Below are 23046 nucleotides of genomic sequence, written 5' to 3' on the forward strand. Positions count from 1 at the left end.
CGTGATCATCGGTGACGGGTTGTCCTCTGTGGGGGCTTAGACAAACAGTTTCCAGAGCGAATTTTCGTTGGAGGGTTACTTTCGATCTTGAAAGACAATAAAAGCGTGTGATTGAGTTAGGGATTTCAAATCAATACAACAAATTGAATTTTGAATTTATAAATAAAAATATTTTTAAAATTAAAAAATATAAAGATATCAAATTTTACATTGATATAAAATTCTTATTGAGCAACATCATATTAAAATAAATTTTTTCCCTTTCAATACAATGTTGCACAATAAGAGATTTGTTGCAATTTACTCTATGCAGGCATTGATTGATTTTTGGTCATAATTTTTAAGTTCTGCACATCTGAATACCAACTCATATCCCTACAACCCTAAGCTAAGCTGACAGGTGTTTTGATGGCATAGCCATTGTTATAATTTCCTTTAAGACTATTTACAGTTAGCCAGACATAATTATCTTTTGGCCTCTATTATTAGCAGTCCTGCATACTTTTCTAGAGAAAGATGGGTATTATTAATTGGTTGAGGTCGGTGAATCTGCTGGACCCTCTGCGGCAGACTTTGAGTTATGCTCAACTACTTTTCAACAAGGGACAAAATGGGTTATTATTCTTTGGGGAAGAGACAACATCCCCCAATGTCTTGGGTTTATGATTAATTAATTGATCCAAAGGTAATTCTATTAAGATAGGTAAAAGTTTGTCAGATGTCTTATTAAGAAGGATTGAGTAGAAGTTGGAAATTATCCAATTTTATGCTACAACAATGTTTTATCATGCTATTAAAGTTTTAATGATTTGAAATTTTGTATAAACGGGAAGAAAAGTCGAATTTTTCACTGTACTTCAATTTCATTAAATTTTGTAACTATTGTAGATTTAATTTTATTGATTTTTAGACAAAAAAAATGTGATGAATATTTCATGAAATATTTTAATATAATAACCAAATTCAACATAAAATCACTGTATAGTGACAAACTTGAGCTTTGTTCCTTTAATCAAGTTAATTTCTCCCAATACCCACTTTGTTTAATGTTAGGTAAAAGTTCAAACTTGATTATCATCAAACCATATATGTAGTACTACGAATGATCTACAGAGAATTCCATTGAGAGTGATAGAAGAGAGAGTAGGTGCACAAAGTGGTCACCACGATGGAGACGATCATGTCTGCATGTTATGTCTGTCTGGATTTCCATGACTTTCCAACCCCCAATGAAAACATATAATTCTAAATGGCTTAACCTCTAAGGAACTTTCCCACATGAAAACAACCAGTCACTTAAATCAATCAGAGAGCTGTTGAGTTGACAAACATGCCCGATATAGAAAAAAGAGCTTCACCTTACCTTTATGGTTGTGTAGCATGCACTTTGAGGAAAAAGAAAACTTAGGCACTTGCCCTGATTTTATCTTGTTTTTGGACGATGATGATTAGTCTTTGAGACGAACCTTTTTTGAATTCCATGGGTTAATTTGAGATCACCAGTAGAATATTTTCAATTTTATGTGTTAAATTCACAGATAATTTTACCGGGTTTACTAAAATTTAATATTGGTATGTCGTCCGTAATTGAGTTTATTGTTCTTCACTCCCTTTTCTTGGATTAGTTCAAATTCTCTTATTATTGAAACTGGTTCTAACAATGGTTTCATTGTTTCTTTGCCAATGAAACATATTTCGAATTGCATTAAAAGTCTTGAGCATCGAGCTTTAGGTCTTTTCTTCGAACACATTCTTAAAGACACAAATTTTATTATAGATGAATTTGTAGAAACAGAAAATTTTTCCCTTTGTTGCTTAACTTTTGTTCCTAAAACTTAATGCTTTCTTTTCTCCAAATTTCTAATAAAATTCCCTTCGTATTAAGAAAAAAAAAGATTAATCTGATTAACTTCTTATAATGCAAGGCATATGGTGAAGAATGACAGAACTATTGATAACAAAGCATGCTTCCAGCATTAATCCATTTCAAAAATGGAAACTGGAGTTAGCACCAACAATTTTACTTGCAAAATTTTGATGCAGTCAACAAACCAGGGGCCAGGTTCAACCTGACTATGTTGCCCCAAGTAAATGGTTGTGCTCCGAAGTTTGTAGTCACTCTCCGCTTCTATCGACTTTGAAAGGTTAAGCATCGAAACAAGCATGTTCCAAGAAATAAATTTGGCTGCATCAATCACTTCAAATTAAGAGTCAAACCAAAGCTGGAAAATTCTTCAAACGCATTTATGAGTTTATTTATTCTATAAAAAAATATCCCTACAAGATTGAATGAAAATGGTCAGACTTACTGTTACAAGAAATGGCGATCAAACTATGAATGAATTATACAGTGTCGATAATCAATAATCATCCCAGAAAACAAAGCAATTAAACTGTTACAAACCAATAACTACTGGGAATTTTAAACTACGTGTGTTCCCTGCAAGGAATTCCACAAATCGGAGCACTCTTCTTCCTCTTCCTTAGTTTTCCCCCTCACAGACAACATTTCGAATGCTGAGCTTGAAGCTTGCATGAGGTCTAACGTAACTTGGGCACCGGCTTCATGAAACCTGTCCCAACCGTGAGGCTCAGGTAATGAAGGGTGCTGCTGAACTGCTACAGAACTGGACCCAGGTTGGGCGTCTCCTAGGTCTTCCATTGCATGGTGGTGCAAGTGCCAGTCTCGATCGAGTATGAGCTGCCGAGCCAGGATGGCAGCACGATTTTCTGCAATCAGCTCACGCAAGGCAGCACTAGATCTTGAGGAGAGATCAGACGAGAAAATCCAAGAATCAGCCCTGGATGACAGAAGAGAGAGAGCACGTCCTGTCGGCGACGATAGGTATGGAAATCTCCCAGTCATCAATTTATTATCTATCGAGAACATACAAAGTCACATGTTTCCGAGTTCATAAACCAGAAAAGTTCTACACTACTTTGTCCTCAAGCACAATTCGAATCAAATGAGTTTAGCGTGATCTACTTTTCATGGTCTGCAGTTACAAGCTTAGACAATGACGACAGTCATATTCATAACATGATCAATGCACCTGAAGTGTTTTAAGTGCTCACAGGAAGAATATCACAGAAGTAAGCAGAAGCAACAAGCATGCCTACGGTACCTGTTGGCCTCTCAAATTTATTTTAATTCGAAACCAATTCACTCCCATTTCATGGCTCAGTGTGGAAATATTGCTCAACACAACACACTCAACCTTGTTGAATTCAATGAAACCATGCATTGAGGTAATATCAGAACAAATGCAACTTGATCATACTAAAATGTGTTTTCCTTAATTAGCATACATAAAAACTCATGCGCATGCATTATCACCATGATCGGTCTTGGTTTCGATAAGAAGATCACTAGGCAATTACATTATGTAAATCAATAAATAATGGATTATTCAAATCAAGGAAAGGATAATTTCGTGATCTGTTGCCAGAATATCCCCAGTCCTCTCAGTGAAGTTTCCCTCCTCCGACTTTCCTATCTGTAGATGGTTGCCAGATACAGGGTCCAACGGGATAATATAGGAGGAAAGGCTTGATAGCATTGGGGAAAAGCTTCAAAAGATCAAATCTGATACCAGTTCTTTCTCGGACAAAGATTAAATGAGAACTGCCTTATTCTAATGATTTTTCTTTAACCCAAACAAAAGTTAAGGTTTAATTAACGCACAAATGCAGTAAAACTCATGTTAGAATAACACCTAAACGTACTAACATTAGTAAAGTGTGCATTCCATGGCATATCTTTGTGGTAAAATTAATGAAATGTCTATGAAACACGCTTCTGTTTCTGCATGAACTTGAAGACAGCCATTGCAACTTTGAGTTACAATGTCCAAATAAATGTGAAACATATTGTCAGAGAGTTAACCAGCTCACTGCTCAGGCTTAATATCACAGCATCTAATTATCGACCATCCCTTACTGTAACTACAGGGATTAAACAGTGACCGGTTCAACTGAGATAAACCTTATCCAGATCAAAAGGGAATTCCAAGCCAACAAAACCCAAGTCTTAACGGAGCAAGAACTTTATACCAACGGCAGAAAATTCATAAATCATAGTAAAAAAATGCACTTTTCTAATTAGTAAGCTCAAAGGGCAGCATTGGGATTCCCTTACTCTTTATCTTGCCTTTCCAAAACTCTAATTATTCCAACAGTTATTATAAAAAGGAAAGATGATTTTTCCCGAGACATGAAGCCTTGTGCATCTTGGAAAAACACGATTAAAATCCGCTAATGCAGTCATAAGGACTAACTAGTATTAAAATAATGGCACATGTAAATCATGCAACAAGGAAATTCAATAACCAAAAAAAAAAAGAATTTTCGTGCACCTTGAGCAGAGTTCCTGGAAGCAGAATCGTGATGGGAGCTCTTTCTTCTACGCTCATTGTGCCCTGCCAATCTCCTCCTGCAACTCCTCTTCGAGTCGTCAAACTCTGACACCACATGAAACCTATTGCCCATTTGCCCACTCATACATCAGCTTACTAAAATACAAAGATTTCTTACTACTCATTTTCCTATCATCTGCCAAATTTGACCAACGCCATACCAAGACGCAATAATTGAGAAGGAGAAGGAAAAAAGATGAGAATGAAGAGAAAAGAGGAAGACAACAAAAAAAAAATCAAACATTTTGCGCTGTTCCTTCATTCTTTAATCATTAGAAAGAAGAAAAAGAACCCCTAAAATTAGAATAGTAGTACTTACTATTTTTAAGTAACCTTTTATGGCAGTTTTTTTTTGCTTTAAGATGGAAAGAAAAGGAAACGCAATTGGAGAATTAACAGTCACCTGCTACACTGTTGACAGAAACGTTGCTCTAACCCTAGCACCACCACCTTGGGTGCCTTAGAGTGCATCTCACAAACTTTATGCCTCCGGTGGTAGTCTTTAGCATTGACCAGCGCAACATGGCATCCTTCAACTTGACACCTTGGCACCGTCGCTGGAGGTCCCATAACCGCTGTCGATGAGGAAGGCCCTATTCCAACTCCGCCCCCGCCACCACCACCGAGATTATTATTGTAATATGGTTTACCTTTCTTTCCAATGGTGAACCCACCGGCCACGTGCCGGTCGGACAGAGCTGTAGAATCCTCGAAATAGTGTCTCTTGCCAAGCTTCAAACAAACGAGATGAGGGTCAGGGTGCGTATGAGACCCGTCTCCCGTGTAAAGAGCGTGCTGCTGGTTCAAGTGGTGGGCAAGAGTAGCGTTGTCATGGTGAGGAAGAAACATGAGCGGGTGGGCTGTACTCACTTCAGGGAGCGTGGTGCAGGAGGAGGCGGTAGTCTCCGCCCTGGTGGCGGCGGCGGCGTTGGTAGTAGCAGTACTAGTGGCGTACAAGTTCAAGCCGTTAGTAGTATTATTATTGTTGCCTCCCCAATCAAATCCCGTAGCAGATGTAGGGTTAAGTTCCCGTATATCCCAAGCGAGATTAATGCTGCTATTACCAGTTTGCCCCCGGTTCCCCATGAACATGTTCCCGCCATTTTCCATAATCTGTGTCTTTCCACTTGCTGCGTGCAGTGTCCGTAGTGCCCTTTGCTCTGTTTACCTATTTATAAGCGATAACGGTCGATATATAGCTTTGGGATATCCTTTTTGCTAGCTTTGCCGGTTTTGCGTACGCAGAGAGGACTGAAGCATTTCCCCCTGATTGCTTTATACAAAAGAAGAAACTTAAAGAAATAAATAAACAAACAAACAAACTTTAAACAAAGGAGAGATATAATAAGAGAATATGAATGAAGGGTTAGGTTTCTTCGTTATTGTACTCCCTATGGGGAAGTGATAGGAGCTTCAGAATGAGAAAAAAGCTGCAAGTTTTACGGACAGAAAGAGAGAGAGAGAGAGAAGCTGAACCCTATAGAGAGGCACGTGAGACGAAGAGTTTGGCACGTGGGAAGAGTGAAGGAAGGTGGGCCAATCCAAGTTGGGCTGGAACTGATTTGATATGAGCTGCAATAAGTGAGGACTGAATAAAGATCAGACGAGGAGGAGAAGCAAGAAAAACCCTTCTCTTTTCGTTTATGAACGAGGCAGGATTAAGTGTAGTTGCAGACGCAGTCCAAAGAGCGTGTGCTACACTGCTGTCTCTCTGCTAAGCTGCATGCATTTCCTACGTAAGCTTCCAATGGGAACTCGAAGTTTCACCTGATAGATTCTTCTAATCTTTGCAAGAACCGAGCGTCTACGGAACGCGCTTCGAGTGGGTTGTCAGACTCGTTCATCCCGAAAACGGGTGCAAAGTCTGCAATATATCGCTTCCAACTTCCCTCTTCGTTTCCTTTGCCTACCGTTTTTTATGCCAAATATTTGTTTCCCTTAGCTTTAAAACAAACAAAAGGGCGGTGTGAACAAATAAATTAATACTAATGGTAGGAACTTTAATAATATACATTCAATGAAATTTATCATATAGTTATTATTATAATTATTAGAGTAATAATAAAAAAGAGTCTGACGTGTTGAGTTAGAAATATTTAATAATTTCATTATTATTAAAATTTTTACTTCTTTCATTGGAGAAAATGAAATTCCTTTTCATGATACTTGTAGAGAAAAGTTATTTAATCAATTTTTATTTCCAAAGTTCTAAAATACAAATCTTTTTTATTTAACTATTCATAAATACTAACCTACACATTTGTACACAACCAAAATTAAAAGGCCACGTGGTTTGAAAATGCAAGCTAATTAATGATAGTAATATCATAGCAACAATGTTTTTGTACACTGCCGGAGTACCCTACAAAAGGACACCCACGCCCTAGGTCCCTAACCCAACCTCCACAAAAGGCCTCGAGGTGGAGGTGGGGGTGGGGGAATCTATTCTTTTTCTATCCAAAGGCGGTAGGTAAAATGCTCTTCATAGTTAGACACTTGGCCATCTTTTTGTAGCTAAATAGTACAAAAATTAATGCTACCAAAGATGAATCAGAAACTCAATAAGGTTGGAGAGTCAACAATGCAATTGCAATGAAAGGGCTCTCATTACTCTCCATGCTTCGTCATTAGATAAATTTGTTGAAAAAAATTACGTGCGGATAAACGTGTATAAATTAATTTCTTACATAAAATGAGATATTAAGTTATTTCAATCTCAATTTTATCGAATGTGAACCTGCCATTATTATAAAACATTTAAAAGAACAAGCTATATTAGGTTATCCAACACTCGTTAATCCTTTTCATGATTCTAAGTACAAGTGTACTACATCTATACCTATATATAGAAGCTATCTTTTAATCAATGTAATTGGTTGACACTTGGCCTGACCAATTGATGGCCAAGTTTGTATGGCATATTTCAATTTCGTGGGAGTAAATTTGTGAGATTCAACAATTGTTGGCAAACCAAGTGAGGGTGTTTTTGGGCTTTTACTAAATAAGAGAGGTATATATGTCTTTTCAAATTATAGGTATTTTTTATGTGATATGATATATTCGGAATTTTAAAATATCATAAGATTGTTTTATTCTTTTAAATTTTGTGTTCATTCCCAGCACTGAGGGTGTCCTTGGTTTTCCACGAAATTTCCAAAGCATTTCAGTTTTTTAATTTCACATGCTTGCCACTCCTTTTTCTCCCTTTATTTCTTTTTGGTATTTTGAACACTAATGGGGCTTTCTTAATTTTTTATATGAATTTAGTATTTTGTTAGGTATTTGATTGTCGAGTATGTGATTGTCGAAAAGATAAGTTTATAATGTTTTATATAATATGAGAAAATGATAATTGAAGGGAATATGATTATTATGAATATTACATTATAATATTTATTTTTTAAATACTTCATTAAAAATATAATATAAATTTATAAAATTATATATATATATATACATGAAAGTTGAATAAATTTATTTTTTAACGTAAATTTTTAATTTTTCAACTTTATCTCTTAAAATAATAAATAATAACTAACAAAATAATATAATATTTTAATATTAATTATTTAAATATTAAAATATGTAAAATTATAAATACATATTTGTACCCTAAACTTATAAATATTAAAAATAATAATACCTAAAATTATCACATGAATAATAAAAAACATTATTCAAAGAATATTTTATTTTTTTGTCTTTGAACTTCTTGAGTTAATGATTTATTCTTTTAATTTTTTTTAAGTTAATAACAATTGATCAATCACTTTTTATTTTCTGTTGCTGTTTGATTGGAATCCTTCGGTGGATTTGCTTCTGCCCTTGCTTTCTCTTTATTGAAAGAAAGTTACCTTTCTTCTATAATATAAGGGAATGACATTTCTTAAATTAATTGTAATGACATTACAATTGTAAACACACTCTATTTCTTTTATTAAAAATCAAAAGTTGCAAAATCATCACACTTATTTAAATTACAGAGAATGTACTACACATTCACAAAACTAAACACTCCCTTAAATTTTTCCTTTGTCTTTTGGTAAGAGGGCATTGTCATATTTCTAAGATTTTTACATGGTTTTTTGGCTTTTTTTCCTTGGATGTTTAATATTTTGATGGTTATTTTGTTGTAGCTTCTCATATTAGGTTGTTTGCTACGTAATTTGGAACCTTTTAACTTAACTTTCGAGTTTCAGTCGTGTCCATACAGGTTAAAAGCTAAAAGCTGGCTCTTATATAAGGCAAAAGTTTGAGCCCTGCACTTCTACTTTGTTTTGTATTCATTTTCCATTTAATGAATCTCATTTTAGTTTATTTGCATATTTGGGTCTTTCTCTTAGTTTTGGGAAGAGACAAAAGGGACGATTTAATTTCGTTATTGTGTTGCGTGGGATCTTCTTCGATTCAGTTTTATTTTGTCAATCATTCTTTAACTTCAAACTCATTTAATCCTTGGTTTCTTAGTCAATGCTGTACATTTTCCTGACGTATAAACCACCAAAGCAGAAGTCATCACACGTCACCAACATGGGAAAACTTAAAGAAACCTTTTTTCCTCATTTCTTTTTATTTTTTCGGTTATTTTTTTCATTTACTCGTACTGAAATACTTTTTCCTGTTTTTTCTATTTTTTTAATGGAGGATAATAACAAGGAAAAGACATCGAGACCTCCCAACCTTCAAAGAAATCTTTTTGCTTACACATATTAATGAATTGAGTGTTGTTGGGTTTATGTTGATAGCACAAATTGTTTATTGTCAACTCCCATTCAAGTTGCTTATAATTTTTTTGGGTAAATCGACACTACAAAACTAACACTCACAACATCATATTAGCTTCTATGGTCATTTTTGTAGTAGTTATATCTACATTTTGGAGTTTGAAATAGCCCTTCAACTATTTAAATAAAATTTATTTTTTTATTACAATTAATTAAATTTTTATATTTTTATTTTAAAATAAATAAATTTTATGAGTAATAGTTGATTAATTACTTTAAATTAAAATATTATTTATCATTTTATGCTTATATAGAGTTATTGCGAAAGATAAAAATTATCACATGATTATGATATTATGTTATATTAATATGTTATATCATTATCGATTATAATATGTCAAAATATTATGTTATCATCAATTATAATATATTAATATACCATATTAATGTTATATAGTATAGAATAATAAGTAAAATTTTAACTAAATCAATCATTAGTTATAAGAACTTATTTTGTTTAAAATTAAAATATAAAGATTTATAAGATTTAAAATAAAAATATAAAAATTTAATTAAAAATAATAAAAAAATAAAAACTTATTTAAATTTTTTTATATAATTTAATTTTTTTAAAAAATATTAAATCTAAATCAATTATAAATTACATTTATCAATACATGAAATGTTTTTGTCTGTAAATATATTTATTAAAAAAATTTATGTTAAAAACATTTTGGTACTATTATTTATATAAAATCTGTACAATATTTCTTTCATTAAATGAAAGCCTACAGTACGGTAATAGTTTCTTGGCGTTTCGCGCGGGTAACATGCTAGTATGTTTAAGTTACTAGGCAGTGGGTTATTTGGAAGTTTGGAGGAATACAAACAAGCATAAATGAAGGAGTCCCAGTCGTGATCGAATGCAACACAGACTGTAAAGTGTGTTTGACGCAATCTTCGATCAGGGGAGGCCATACACGTGTCATGAAAGTGGGGTTCCGAGGCAAAGATCTTCCTCCAAGTATACACCAAAGATCGACCATATTAGTTTTGATGGTGACCACACTTTGGTATGATGCCATTCTTTTTTGAATAGTCCTTGGGTTTTTCTTCAGGTCAGTGAATAAGGGAACCACATAAGATGGCATTGGTCGTAAATAAAGGATAACATGGAGGCCTGTTTCGTTTGCTTTGAATGTTTTCTGAAGGAAAAAGTTGAGACAAATCCCTCAGGAACGGGCTGTAATTAGCAACAAAGTCCTGCCCCGATCAATTACTTCTCTTTTGCTTGTCGTGAAATGGTAAAGAAAAGGGTTGACAGATCGCAGCAGAATATGACCAGTGACTAAGGACAGTGGGAAAACGCTCAGCCCCACGCGCTTTCCCTCCCCCTGCATTGTTTACCACAAAACTCCCATGGTCATTCCAGGTATGGAAATTCAAGGCTTTTTTGCAGTCTTCTCTGCCTTGGATTATTAAGTAAAAAAATATTACTCCTACTACTAGCTGCCCTTACTGACATTGATGGGCACTTGTCAATATCAGAAGAATATAAAAGGTCATTTTCTAACTAAACTGCTTACGCTAATCAATTCAATCAAATCCTTATTTAGTTTAATCTGCTAATCAGGACACTCGGGCTCTAAAAAGGTATGGTTTTGGTTCCCCCTGTGTGGCTGTTGCTGACCATCAGGTTTTGTCATAAAGATTGTATAGTTAAAAAAGACAGAAGGCATCGGGGGTATCCAAAGTTGTGGGACCCCAAAGCATAAATTACCTTAGATCCAACCACGTGTACGGCTATCATGTGCAACTGGGGGTGAGGTTGCATTTGCAGACGATGGCAAAAATATTTACTGCTTAAACATTTATAGAATAAAACAAAGGAGTTCCAGAAAAGCTGGGAGAGAGAGGGGAGGGAACTCCCGCTTTGTACTTACGAAGTGGGTGTTTGACACGTGTAAAACAACAAACTTTTGAGGATCCAATTGTCCAAATTCCCATTCGCCCCCTTCGTCTCTCCCGTACTTCAACCAGAGTTGGGGGGAACTGAGAGACAAAGAAGTCTGAGACTATATTGTTTTTTAATGAAACACAAAGAAGGGTTACAAAAGAGAAGGATAAACATAAAAAAAAAAGGAGGGGGGGGGGTGTTTGTGTTGGATATGGGGATGAGGGTTGGGGGACCATTTTTGCATATTTTATTGTTTTCTGGTTTTTTTTTTTTTTGGGGAGGGGGGGGGGCGAAAGGAATGCTACAAAACAAGAGGGGGACCATTTGAAAGGTCTGATCCATCCAAATTTTTGGCCTTTAAATCTATAAATGGAACATTCTCTTTATTTGCTTATGAACGCGTTGGATCCCAAGGAATAAACAAATTCTCCAACTGATTATCAAATACTATTGAAATAGTTACTTACAACACTATATATATATACTCGTTTATCCTGATCAGAACTTCACTCTGTTATCCTGGCTGATACTGTTTGAGTAGTAAATTCCCTGCAGTTACTTGGTAAAAAAATTATGGACTGGAGATATGGTGGTGGGGGAGAAGGATAATGACTTTCTTATATCCCAATGAGCTAAACGACCTTCCTCAAACTGAGGGAGACATAGATATAAGACAGGTTGGGGGTGTAAAGAGGAGGCGAATGAGACCTTTCACTCAAAAGAAAGAACCGAGGAGTGAAGGAAGCTTTAATGCAAGATAGATAAGGCTTGGGAGTAGGGGAAAAGTGTCAATGGGAAGAATGAAAGTAACTCTTTAATCTTGGATAGCTCCTGCCAAAACACTTTTAAGGTACTTATCTTACGAGTATGTAGTTATTCTGATTCAAAACATTTGTGCCATGTGGACAGAATCTGTTCTCGGTCAATGTCATAGCGGAAAATACATAGCATCATTCTAGTCATGTTACCAAATAATTACAGGCTACGAGTAAAGACCAAAGCTTTAAATGACTCGTGAAAGATTGAATGGAATGCCCAAGCTTTATTCCTGTCACCAAATGGGAGAAATAGATGGCGATCAGGAGAGCATATCGACAGCAGAATCGAAAGGTACATAATCAGCTTAATTAAAATAAAACTGAAATCAATTGCTGATGAAGAAGAAGCCAATTCCGTCCAACCTTATCTCAACAGGGCTAAAAGCAGATGATGAAAGAGGAAAGCAGAATAGGATGCATAGATTGGAGACTTGGACGGGATGGATTATCCCAATATACAGGTTGAAAGTCATGCAGTTTAGAGAATCATGATGGTTGCAAGAAAAGATGAGCAAACAAAGGGACCCAGGCATAGATTTTCAATCAAAGCTGACTGGGCCTGTGTCAAGAGGGGCCCTTTCCCTGTCCCTGAGAACTCATAAAAGAACCTGTCTCCTGATTTAATTGTACAACTGGATTTGAGCATTATATGGACCCATCTCCTAACATCACCTCAGCGTCACTTAATGAAGAATGCCTCATTATTTAGCACTTTTTCACTCCCTCCCTTCTCTCTCTTTTCTGTCGTCTTTTTTTTTTTTTTTTCAGTTTTCATGACAAAATATTTCGAGACAGGGTCACTCATTTACTTCACCATAAATAGAAGTTTGTTACATAAGATCCAGACTTTAATGGGTGCCCGTTTAATGTAGTCAACTGTTCCATTGTGGTCAGGATTACTTTGATCAGCTTCAAATTCACCCTAAAAGGGACCTATCTTGTTGTAAGTATTTAAATTTTGAGTATATGCATCTCAGATTATCTGTTTGAAAAGTTTCATGATTGAGTAAAGCAGCTACAGACTCATAAGAGCTACCAAACTACTTTGACCTTAGCTATAGATTAAAAGATTAGCCTAGGATGGATCCTAACTACACACCCCCAAAGGCGGAAAAGGAAATAAAGCACCCCCAAGATCAACCAAACGTGGAAAACATTTGCTGTACAGTATTCTTTGTAGCAGGTTTTCCTTACTTGCTTGGATATTCTGTCATTTATTAAAAAGGGGTTACCCTCGGGCCTCAACTGGTGAAAACCCAGAAAAACTCTTATGGGCAGAGACCTGGCTGGGTTCATAGGAGGCATGATGGTCTCCGTGTAGGCTTAACCTTACTCCTACATCACGGCCATGGGCCAATGTAAATAGAGTTCTGGCATCGGTTGTCGTATTCCCTCTTTAAGGACAGGAGCAAGATTAAGGCCCAACATTTCATTTGGACTCCTGCTTGCTTTAGATCATAAATTTGTTCTTTTCACTCCGTTTTTTTGGTTACATAAGGTGTCCTTGTCTCAATTCATAAATCCCAAACCTCTAACTCAAAAATAGAAAGTTTAAACTTCTGATTTCCCTCAAATTAAAGCTATCTTCTTGTATCCTGACTAGTTTGTTATAATTTATCTTGTTATATATCATAGATGGTTAGTCTAATTTATCACTAGTCGACTTTGATTCATATGAAATTCACAGAAGCTAAAGCTAATAAAACTTTTGGTTTGGATAAAGGCGAGGGGTACTGTCAGTACTTTGATCTGGCGAGACTGAAATATGAACCAAAGAGACAGAAATTTGGAATATCAGCAAGCAACCCTAAAAGTAGTTACCCAAAAATGGTAGTTCCTTTCTTTTTCAAAGAGAGTTGAAGATTGAGTCTTTTACACGTCCAAAGAACAGCGAGAGCCGAGCAGTATTCCCCCATGACGCTTTTCTCAGAGGGTTTGTTTTTTCACATAAGATGCAGATTGAGTCGTCCGCACGTCTACAACTGTGGCTGACAACAACAGCAACAATGATAAATCCTAACGACCAGTTTACCACTTTGCTTCCCGAACCACTGTAGATCTTTTCCCCACCCTGAAGAGAAAACAAAACTACAACTAGAGTTTGTTAGGCCTGACATGCCTCCTCACCTCGACCTCTCTCTGCCCTTTGTGCCACACAACCCAATTCTGGGTCCAGTCACTCTATGCAAAGTTCAAAGGTTTTATCCTTAAGTCTTTGTCTTTACGCCCCCCCATCCATGCATTGAGCAACATATATGCCACTAACATTTGAGAATCACTCAACTTTTGAAACGCCAATTGAGTAGAAAGTAAGAATAGATTTTAAGACACTTAAATGTGAGTTGAATTAAAATTTAAGTAAGGGAATAACAAAAATCTTCTACACCCATTTTGTGTTTCGTTTTATGTTTTTTTTTTTCATAATTTTGTATTATACATCTAATTTTATATTATCAATCAAAAACACTAATTCTAAATTTAATTATATCACAATATGAAAAATTTAGAAAATATGAAACGTAAAATTATTAAAAAAACCGACTAAATGATTCTTATAAGTAAAATAATGAAATGCGGAGGATAATTCTAGACAATTACTTCAAAATTTCATTATAAAGTAGCCTTTGTTTCACTACAACATTTGGAAGTCTTAATGTAATGATGAATCTATCTTATCCATTATCCCAAAATCCAACAGAAAAAGGTAATCATGCGTCTATCATATTTTCAATAATCCTAATTATTTACTAACCAACTCATCATTACAAAACTTGATTATTTCTTTATAACAACGCTTCCCTCCACGCTTTCAATCCAAAAATCTCCACTCTCTCCCCCTGCCCTATCATGCTTCTGCCATCCACTCCCCCTCTCTCCCTTCTCCTCATCATCTTCCTCCACAACTTGCCGCCTTACATGGAGGCAAGACCAGCACCCGAATTTGCATCCAAGCAACTAACTGAAACAACTGCCAGTAACTACTACCACTACCACGACCACAATAGGTTCCTGAATTCCCGAAGAGGTAGCCACGTCAGCGGCTTGTCGGTGATCAAGAAATACTTCCACTACTTCGGTTATCTAACATCGCAAGATTATGACGTATCAGATGACATGTTCGATGCTCCGTTGGAGTCGACTGTCATTTATTACCAATCAAAGCTTGGGCTTCAAGTCACCGGCAAGCTCGATTTCGACACGCTCTCTCAAATTTTAGCTCCAAGATGTGGTGTTCCCGACGCAGGATCATCTCCTACGTTGCATGCAACAAAAAACTACGTATATTTTCCTGGGAAACCTCGATGGGCACGTCCCATTCCGATGACTCTGACGTATGGATTTTCCCCCGACAATATGATCCATTACTTGAGCTCATCGGACATAAGAAAAACCTTTAAACGAGCTTTCTCGAAATGGGAATCCGTTATCCCCGTGAGATTTGTAGAAACAGATGATTATGGGTTTGCTGATATCAAGATAGGGTTTTACGCTGGTGATCATGGCGACGGAGAGCCGTTCGATGGGGTGTTGGGCATCCTAGCCCACTCGTTTTCTCCCGAGAGCGGGAGGCTTCATCTCGATGCAGCTGAGACGTGGGCAGTTGATTTCGAAGTGGAGAAATCGAAGGTAGCCATAGATTTAGAATCAGTAGCTGTTCATGAGATCGGGCATTTGTTAGGGTTAGCTCATAGTCCAGTTAAAGGAGCTGTCATGTACCCAAGCTTGAAACCAAGAGTAAAGAAAGTTGATCTATCGCTTGATGACATACAAGGAGTCCAATCCCTTTACGGAACAAACCCTAATTTCACATTCAGTTCTTCGTTGGAATCTGATACTTCAGCAAACCCCGCCGTTGGTTCGAGATTCGAACCATCATTATGGGCCATGTCGATGCTCCTGGCAGCTTGCGTCTGCATGTAAATGTCCCTGTTTCATTTTCTTCTTCTTTAAAAAACAAAGACAAAAGATTAGAATGGTGATCAGGTCTCGATTCTGCGGTCTCTGTTGCATAGTAAGAGCGGCCGGGACCTTTGATTTAGGATACTTTTAAAGTCATCACTGGAGATTCCGAAATCAAACGGAGCGGAAGAATGACTGTCCCCATCATACATAGGAGGAAGCTATAAGAGGATAACATTTTATTTTCATGTAAATCTTTAAACATACTCTAAAAGTGATTATTAGAATTAATTGAAAAAAAAAATTATGTATGTAAGTATCAGTTATTAGGTCCACCAAACTATTCATCTTTTTATTTTTCTATTGTTTTTTAATTTGTAACAAAATGACTTGGCAAATAATCAAGTCCAACATTTAATTTTCATGACTCAAGACTGGGAAATTAAAGGAAAAATAAGTACCACCTTATCATGGAACCAAATCCACCTACCCTATATTACTCTTTTAGTCTTATTTTTTTTATCCATTTCTATATTAAAAAATAAATTTTAATATAAATATATTAAAATCAAATCTTTTATCTTAATTTCATGAGATCATTCTTAATTTTTCTAATATCCAAGTCAAATGTCAATGTCAATGTCAACTTTCCACCCTTCATTCTTCCCCGATGTGATCAACATGGGCGGCGGCATTGACTCTTGGTGGCTTCATCCACCATAGGAGGGCGGCGATTTCAGCTTAAACAAATTGCTTTGATAGTTGATGGGAAGAATCCCAAAAAAGGCATTATGAATTTTTAAAGTAATCAAGCTATCTAAAAGGAGTAAATGACTGTAGAGTTGGTAGTTGGGACCCAGAACCATATAGATATAGCAACTCATTTTACTTGCCTAATTAATTCTTTTTTGGAGTATCAATCCATGTTTGTCTGGTAGATTATTCGGTAATCCCTGCCTCAATCCTTTAGCTCAAACCTCTGGGCTAATCTCTATGGCTAAACAAGACCGAGAGGGTGAGACCTGCCAGGTAATGCCCGTCTCCCCATTCAATGCAAGGATTATTTTTTATTTTCTTTCTTTCTTTCATTGCCACTGTGCATATTTGTCGGATTCTTTGGCTCACTTTCGGGCTGCTCATGAGCCATCTCTATCCCTTCCCCAACAGAACGTAAATCAAAATGAAATCAATTAAAAGGTGGATCACTGGCAGAAGATGTTAGGTTTTGAGGCTGTTAACAGTTAATTTTGCTATTTGCATTCAAAAAGGGTCGACACTGTACTCTCCCCACTTTCCATTTAATACAAAAAAAAATCCCAATGTATTTATTTATCATGTCAGTATAAAAAGAACTAAATAATATTCTTAATTAATTAAAAACTAGCAGGTGCACAATTAAAAAAAGTATAAAAGATGAGTATGTTAAATCAAAACATTACAGAAATGTATAAAAATTATTTATATATCTTTTTTGGTGAACAAGCGAGTTTGTCTCTTTTAAAATATGATTCAAAAATTAGTCAAAGATTTTATTTGATAACTTAAAAGAATACAATGATTAAAAGCATTGCCTATTGCATCAAATCTGCCCTATGTTAGAGGCAAATGTAAGATACAAAGGAGCTCAGTTTTGTCACGTACGATAAATTCCTGGGCTGGTATCTGTTGTAAGTGTAATTTTAAGCACAAATCATGGATAAGATTCATGCATCTCATTCGCCATTTTCCAGGTGTAGAAGTTAACACATTGAATTCATTTCCACACGTCTTACTTATTTATCATTCCAAGATAGTGAGAGATATAGGGCATGCGTTGTCTACTGAAAGCAATCTGTTTCCGTTCTTGTTCAATTAACTCAACTGCTATCAATTATCAAATATTTATATCAAATCACAAGAGAAATATTCTGTGGTCCCCAAGTCTACTGAACCCCGTAGTATCTCAAAGAAAGTCCTATCAAATTATGCTCATCCCCTTTGGAGATATTGATCTTATCTTTTTTGATCTTGATTATGTGTGTTGCCACATGTCTACTTATTGATTTGGAAGGACAAAGAAAGAACTAGAAGCCTAGAATAGATATGGTTTCCATTATGATAATCTTTTAGACGTCTAATTAATAATTAAATTAATTATATTCTGTATGATCAAATCTCTATTTCAAGCAAATGCCATGCATCTACACCCTGCTGAAAGCCTCTTTACACTGATTCAATCTCCAAGTCTAACCTATGGCTAGTACCTTGGCGGACCTCAGCCATACCATTTCTCCCTCTCTCTCTCTCTCTCCACCCAATGGCCTCCACCAACAAATTCACGAGTTGATTAACGTGCATTATAATATTGAGAAACAATAGAAAAGGACCAAAAGGGTTATCATCGTTATAACCAACCTGATCATGTTTATCAAAAAAGCTGCTGTACCAAATTAAATTATTTAGTGTGAAGGCAAACAGAGAATTGACCAACAGCAACGTGATAATGGGGCTTTGCCCATTATCTTTTTAGCAAAAAATTTGACCGATGGGTATTTAAAAATTAGCAAGCAGTAATAGTTTTGTGAGCGGCCTTTTTCCCATCATCTTTGTCATCATTGAGTAGACACTAGAGATTACGAGGTGCTTTGGAGTTGACAATTTCGATGTTAATGGCATCCATGTGTTCACTCACAAGCCTGTCCACGTGTACCGACTGCGAAACTTTTATACGCAATTCGAGGCCACGATCTTTGTCTTGGCGGAAATTAACACTTCACCCAACAAATAATCAAGCAATAAATTTTTATTTGTATTTAAATTTTTTACTATAATCTAATTTAATGGACACGAGGTTTTGTTTTTAATATATTTTTATCATATGCTAATCTATCACTGAGAGATAACAACGAAATATGATATTAATTTTTTTAAAAATGAAATTGTAACTTAAAATGAAGAGATGGACTGTAACTAGAGAGTCTTATATATTTAAGTTCACAATATATATATTCTTAATTTAATAGATGTGAATGTTTTTGATATTTGCTTTGGAACTTTATGAAAGTTTAATCAGCTAATTATCTGCTTAAAGATTCTTATAAACTTCAATTGGCTGCTAGAGAAATTATTCATGAAATATTTAAAGCTTACATTTTCATAGACAAAGTGAATAAAGATGGAAGAAACAACGAAAAAGTATTGTTCTCACTTTCAACTCTTTCGAGAAATTTCGATTAGAGGTTAATGGGGGGGGGGGGGGGGGATATTGGTACGAAGAAATAGACATCATCTAGAATATTCTTTCATGCTGCTGATGCTAAAAATCACTTCCAGTTCAAGCTAAGCTAATTTTTGCTATGTCCAAGCGTTCTGGCTCATTTACTTCCTAACCATAACACATATATAACGTCCTAATGAGTTTTATAATTTAATAGAATATGACAGTAGATTCGAATGATATTTACGTAATTTATTTTTAAATAATATAATATATATATTTCTCTAATCATGAATGCGTGGAGAAGGAATAGAAACATAGAAACAAAGTTATTGGTTTTATTTGGAACCCTAGGAAAATAACATATGATCCAGTACAGAATCAGATATTGAAACTTTTACCTGAGACATAAAATAAAAATTAAAACCCTAATATTGCTTCAAAAAGTTTAATTCGATATGCCTGCTCACATGCAATCCTAAGGACGAGCTTGTTTTTTAAATGGAATGCAAACAAATATAAAGACATGTTACAGAATATTCGAATCGTTGCATGTTAATCTGCAAAGATCCTGCAATATACTAACGACTTGCTTGTAAGTTGGTTAATGGAAGGTGGAGGAGAGTGTGAGGAGAGAGGGAGCAGCGGCCATGTGACTCTTCCATGATTGTTTCGAAAGAAAAAAGGAAGTATCGACGGATGAAAAATTGGGTCATGATGTTTTTATTTATGGGGACTTTCCTTCTTCTTCAAATCAGGTTCACATGAAGAGGTCAGGCCAAACTTGTGGAAGAGAAGGTTAAAAAACAAAGGAGGAATAGAAGGAGATAAAACGAGAGACGGAGAGAGAAAGAGATTTGGGTAGCGAAATGATTGAGTCAGCCTTGGGTGCCATCAACAGAGGGTAAGAGAAAAAGAAAAGAAAAAAGGGATTGCGGTAGATAAAGGTCATTGGCTTCAATGTCCAATTCAAGAGCCCCCAATAAGAAAGGGTTTTGTTGGTTTCTCATAAATGGCCAAAACAGATACAGTGGACGAGACCCTATCAGCTTGTTGTACTTGGGAGATAATTTCATACAACTACGGGTCCAGACTGCAGTACAAGCATGTTAGAAATATCAACAGTCCAATGACTTAAGCGAATGGCCAAGGAGCCAAGTCCTCTTCCTGTCTCCAGTTAAAGCCCAAGAAACACTAATCATAAAATTTTTTTTGTATGAAATAATTTGCTATAAAATACCCCTTTTTTGCAGGCAAGTCTTTGCTTGTTTTTTCCTTCCTCAAAAGTAATAATGGAGGGCCTAGCTATTAAAGGCCTTTCAATGAATCTGTAAAAACTTTGCAGCTTTAGGTACTATGAATTCTTTGGCCGAAAGGCAACCAATTAAGTGCATTGAATTCTCCTTAACAGACTCACAAAGTAAAAAGGAAACGAAGGTGCAACTCCTCCCCAATGACGAAACAAACCCTAGCTAGATGATAGACACTCTCTTGTTTCTTCCTTACGCAAAAAAGCTGGCGAGCTAGGTCACTGATCCAAACATTTCAGCCTGGAAAGAAAATTCACTGTTTTCTCAGGGACCAATTCCCCAATGACTTGAATAGGTTATCCAACTTTTGTTATGTCAGTCAGATGATCCAACATTTTTCATGCACGAAACCTATCTAATCTGTCATGGATCAAGAATTTTTTCTCTCATCTTGCAAAACTTTGGCCTAAATATGTCAAATTGAGCTACTAGTGGGACAGAAAGGGAAGGCAAACACCGGATTGAAGAGAAAAAAAGGCTTAAAAACTTGTGCCACCGATCCAATTTGATTAAAGTTACATTATTTTATTATTAACAACTTACTGAAAGAAAAGTGAAAGTCATACTTCCACCAAAATTCATCCTTGACCCTAGAAAGAAAACACTGGGATAAACAACTTATGAACATTTGCTACTATCAACACAGACTCGACACAAACTCTCTTCTTTTTTTCTTTGTGGGTTTTCTTTTTTTCAAGTCTTTTTGTTTTTTTTAGCACATCACATCCTTGAGAAGCTTGTACCTGCGTGTCGTAGGCCTTGGGGAAGGCGTCCCGCTGCTCTTTCCTTTCTCAGCGCTCTCGTCTCGATCGTGTTGCTTGATTTTGTCAGTACCCGAATACTCGGATCGGTTTGTAATTCCAGTTTCGTTTCCGGCTGATGATTTCTTTGAAGAGCTTCCGTGCCTTGAGCTTCTTTCCTCGCTTTGGCACCAATCACACAGTTCAATCGGCTCTTCCAACTCACTGTAGTAGTTACTGCAATACCTGCCAGATTCAATAAAATCGTTTTAAGTACAAGTGTCAAACCATAAAATATACTAGAAATTCGTATGGGTTTGATGAAAGCATGAACTATATTTGTAAGCTTTGGAAAGAATATCATTATAGGATGATGAACATGTTCATGATGATGATTGCCTGGGATGTTTTCACTGGTGTTATTACGAAAGCATGATGTTTGGTGGTGGTTGTTGGGTGGTGTTGCTTGGTGGAGATGGGTATCCAGTTATCTACCTGTGATGATGATAAGATGAATTCAGTTAAGGGTAGCTATCAAGCCCATGATGATGATGATCATCATCATAACATATGCATACATGATGATGATGATGATGATGATGGTTAAATGATGAGAAAAATCCATACGAATGTTGAAAACGGTGGCGGCATTTGTTGCAGCGGAAGAGCTTGTCAGGGAAACCAACGTCGCCGCACATGCAGCAAACAGTTTGAAGGTCCACCATTATTGAAGGCTTTGAATTTCGCTGAATACTTAAGAGAACAATACGAAGAAGAAGATGATTTGATTGACAGAGAGAACACAAAAAAAGAAGCCCAAGAAAGAGAGATAACTACAAGAGAGCCATATGTATATATAAAGAAAGAGTGATGGTTTCAGAGTCGGTGTATAAATCCCATACATTTTTACTTTTTATATACAAAAAAGGAAAAATCAATAAATAAATATAATTAACATATATATATATATATATTCACAGGTAGACCACAGGTTGCTTGCAGTCGTTTTCAGTTAAAGAGAGAGGAGAGATGTGAACCTTAAAATTTTTGTCCGAAAAATGACAGTTATGTCCTGGGCTGGGCTTTGCTTTTGGTTTCTTTTTCTTACCTATTCTTTTTTCCAATCTTTTGTCCTTTTCTGATTCTTTGCCTCTTTGCCATTTATAATTGGGGAACCACCCACGCTCCCCCCACTCTGTTCCTCTCCAACACCTTCCTAGGTACCATCAAAACATGTGTGTTATCCAAAAAACCTACCCATTTTTTAGAATTTATTTATTACCTTTTTGTTATTATATACTTTGAATACTTTAAGCAATGATTAAATAAATTAGTGGTACTTGGTTTCATTGTCTTGCAAGTTTAATTAACTTTGCAATATGTTCGTATTTTTTTTGAATTGAGAGAAAAAAACTTGAATTTTATTTTTTAAGTAAAAAAGATCATACATCAATTATAAGTCAAATATTCAGATGTATGTATCCGTTTATTATATAATGATCAAACAAAATCAAGTATTATTGTTCAAGCTTTCAACATATGAATTCAATTCGAGTTTTATTATGAAAGAGAGTTTGCTTTGGTATTTCAACCTCTCTTTAATATATTGAAATTTTTTTTAGATATCAAAATCAAAGTTATCTAAAATCTTAGTATTTTGATTCTCTAAAGTAGTGCTTTGAAAATTATATATCAAAAGCTTTGTGCTTCTCTATTTTGAAAGGAAAAACATATACACCATTTTCATACTTAACAATATTTCATAACATAAATATTACCATTTGCAAGTATGTTTTCTTTCATGCAATTGGTACCCATCTTTTTCTTATTTAAAAACAAGCCACCTTTAAGGATTAGTTAGTTATATACATACTTTTCTTTGGACCTTATTACTTTTTGATTAAAAACCAATTCTTGTTGCTTAATACTAAATTCAATGTATTTGTCTACACGTGAAGACTTGTTTAATGTATGTAATACCATTTT

The 23046-nt window shown here is 35.6% G+C and overlaps 3 protein-coding genes across 5 annotated transcripts; 1 reads left to right on the plus strand and 2 right to left on the minus strand.

The window, feature by feature from the left end:
- Nucleotides 1–2230: 2230 nt before the first annotated feature.
- On the minus strand, nt 2231–6216 carry LOC110413771 (squamosa promoter-binding-like protein 7). 3 transcript variants are annotated; one of them, XM_021424723.2, is made up of 4 exons: nt 6183–6216; nt 4819–5688; nt 4356–4477; nt 2231–2877 (listed from the first exon to the last, which is right to left on the minus strand). In XM_021424723.2, exons 2-4 carry the CDS (start codon nt 5523–5525, stop codon nt 2423–2425), a joined length of 1284 nt encoding a protein of 427 aa, XP_021280398.1. In that variant the 5' UTR covers nt 5526–5688; nt 6183–6216; the 3' UTR covers nt 2231–2422. The 3 variants fall into 3 exon arrangements, with proteins under 3 accessions (XP_021280398.1, XP_089639186.1, XP_021280397.1); XM_089783060.1 differs by lacking the exon at nt 6183–6216 and adding an exon at nt 5892–5953; XM_021424722.1 differs by lacking the exon at nt 6183–6216 and having other exon boundaries at nt 4819–5817.
- An 8378-nt stretch (nt 6217–14594) lies between these two features.
- Nucleotides 14595–16295, plus strand: LOC110413967 (metalloendoproteinase 4-MMP-like). Its single transcript, XM_021425004.2, has one exon. It carries the CDS (start codon nt 14762–14764, stop codon nt 15833–15835), a length of 1074 nt encoding a protein of 357 aa, XP_021280679.1. The 5' UTR covers nt 14595–14761; the 3' UTR covers nt 15836–16295.
- Nucleotides 16296–20781: 4486 nt separating this feature from the next.
- LOC110414459 (zinc ion-binding protein) lies at nt 20782–21950 on the minus strand. The gene is made up of 2 exons (XM_021425654.2): nt 21688–21950; nt 20782–21306 (listed from the first exon to the last, which is right to left on the minus strand). Exons 1-2 carry the CDS (start codon nt 21783–21785, stop codon nt 21033–21035), a joined length of 372 nt encoding a protein of 123 aa, XP_021281329.1. The 5' UTR covers nt 21786–21950; the 3' UTR covers nt 20782–21032.
- Nucleotides 21951–23046: the final 1096 nt, after the last annotated feature.

This window comes from Theobroma umbraticum, unplaced genomic scaffold, assembly GCF_002168275.2.
Source record: "Theobroma umbraticum cultivar Fairchild unplaced genomic scaffold, ASM216827v3 scaffold_4.1, whole genome shotgun sequence".
In the NCBI taxonomy this organism is placed as follows: domain Eukaryota; kingdom Viridiplantae; phylum Streptophyta; class Magnoliopsida; order Malvales; family Malvaceae; genus Theobroma; species Theobroma umbraticum.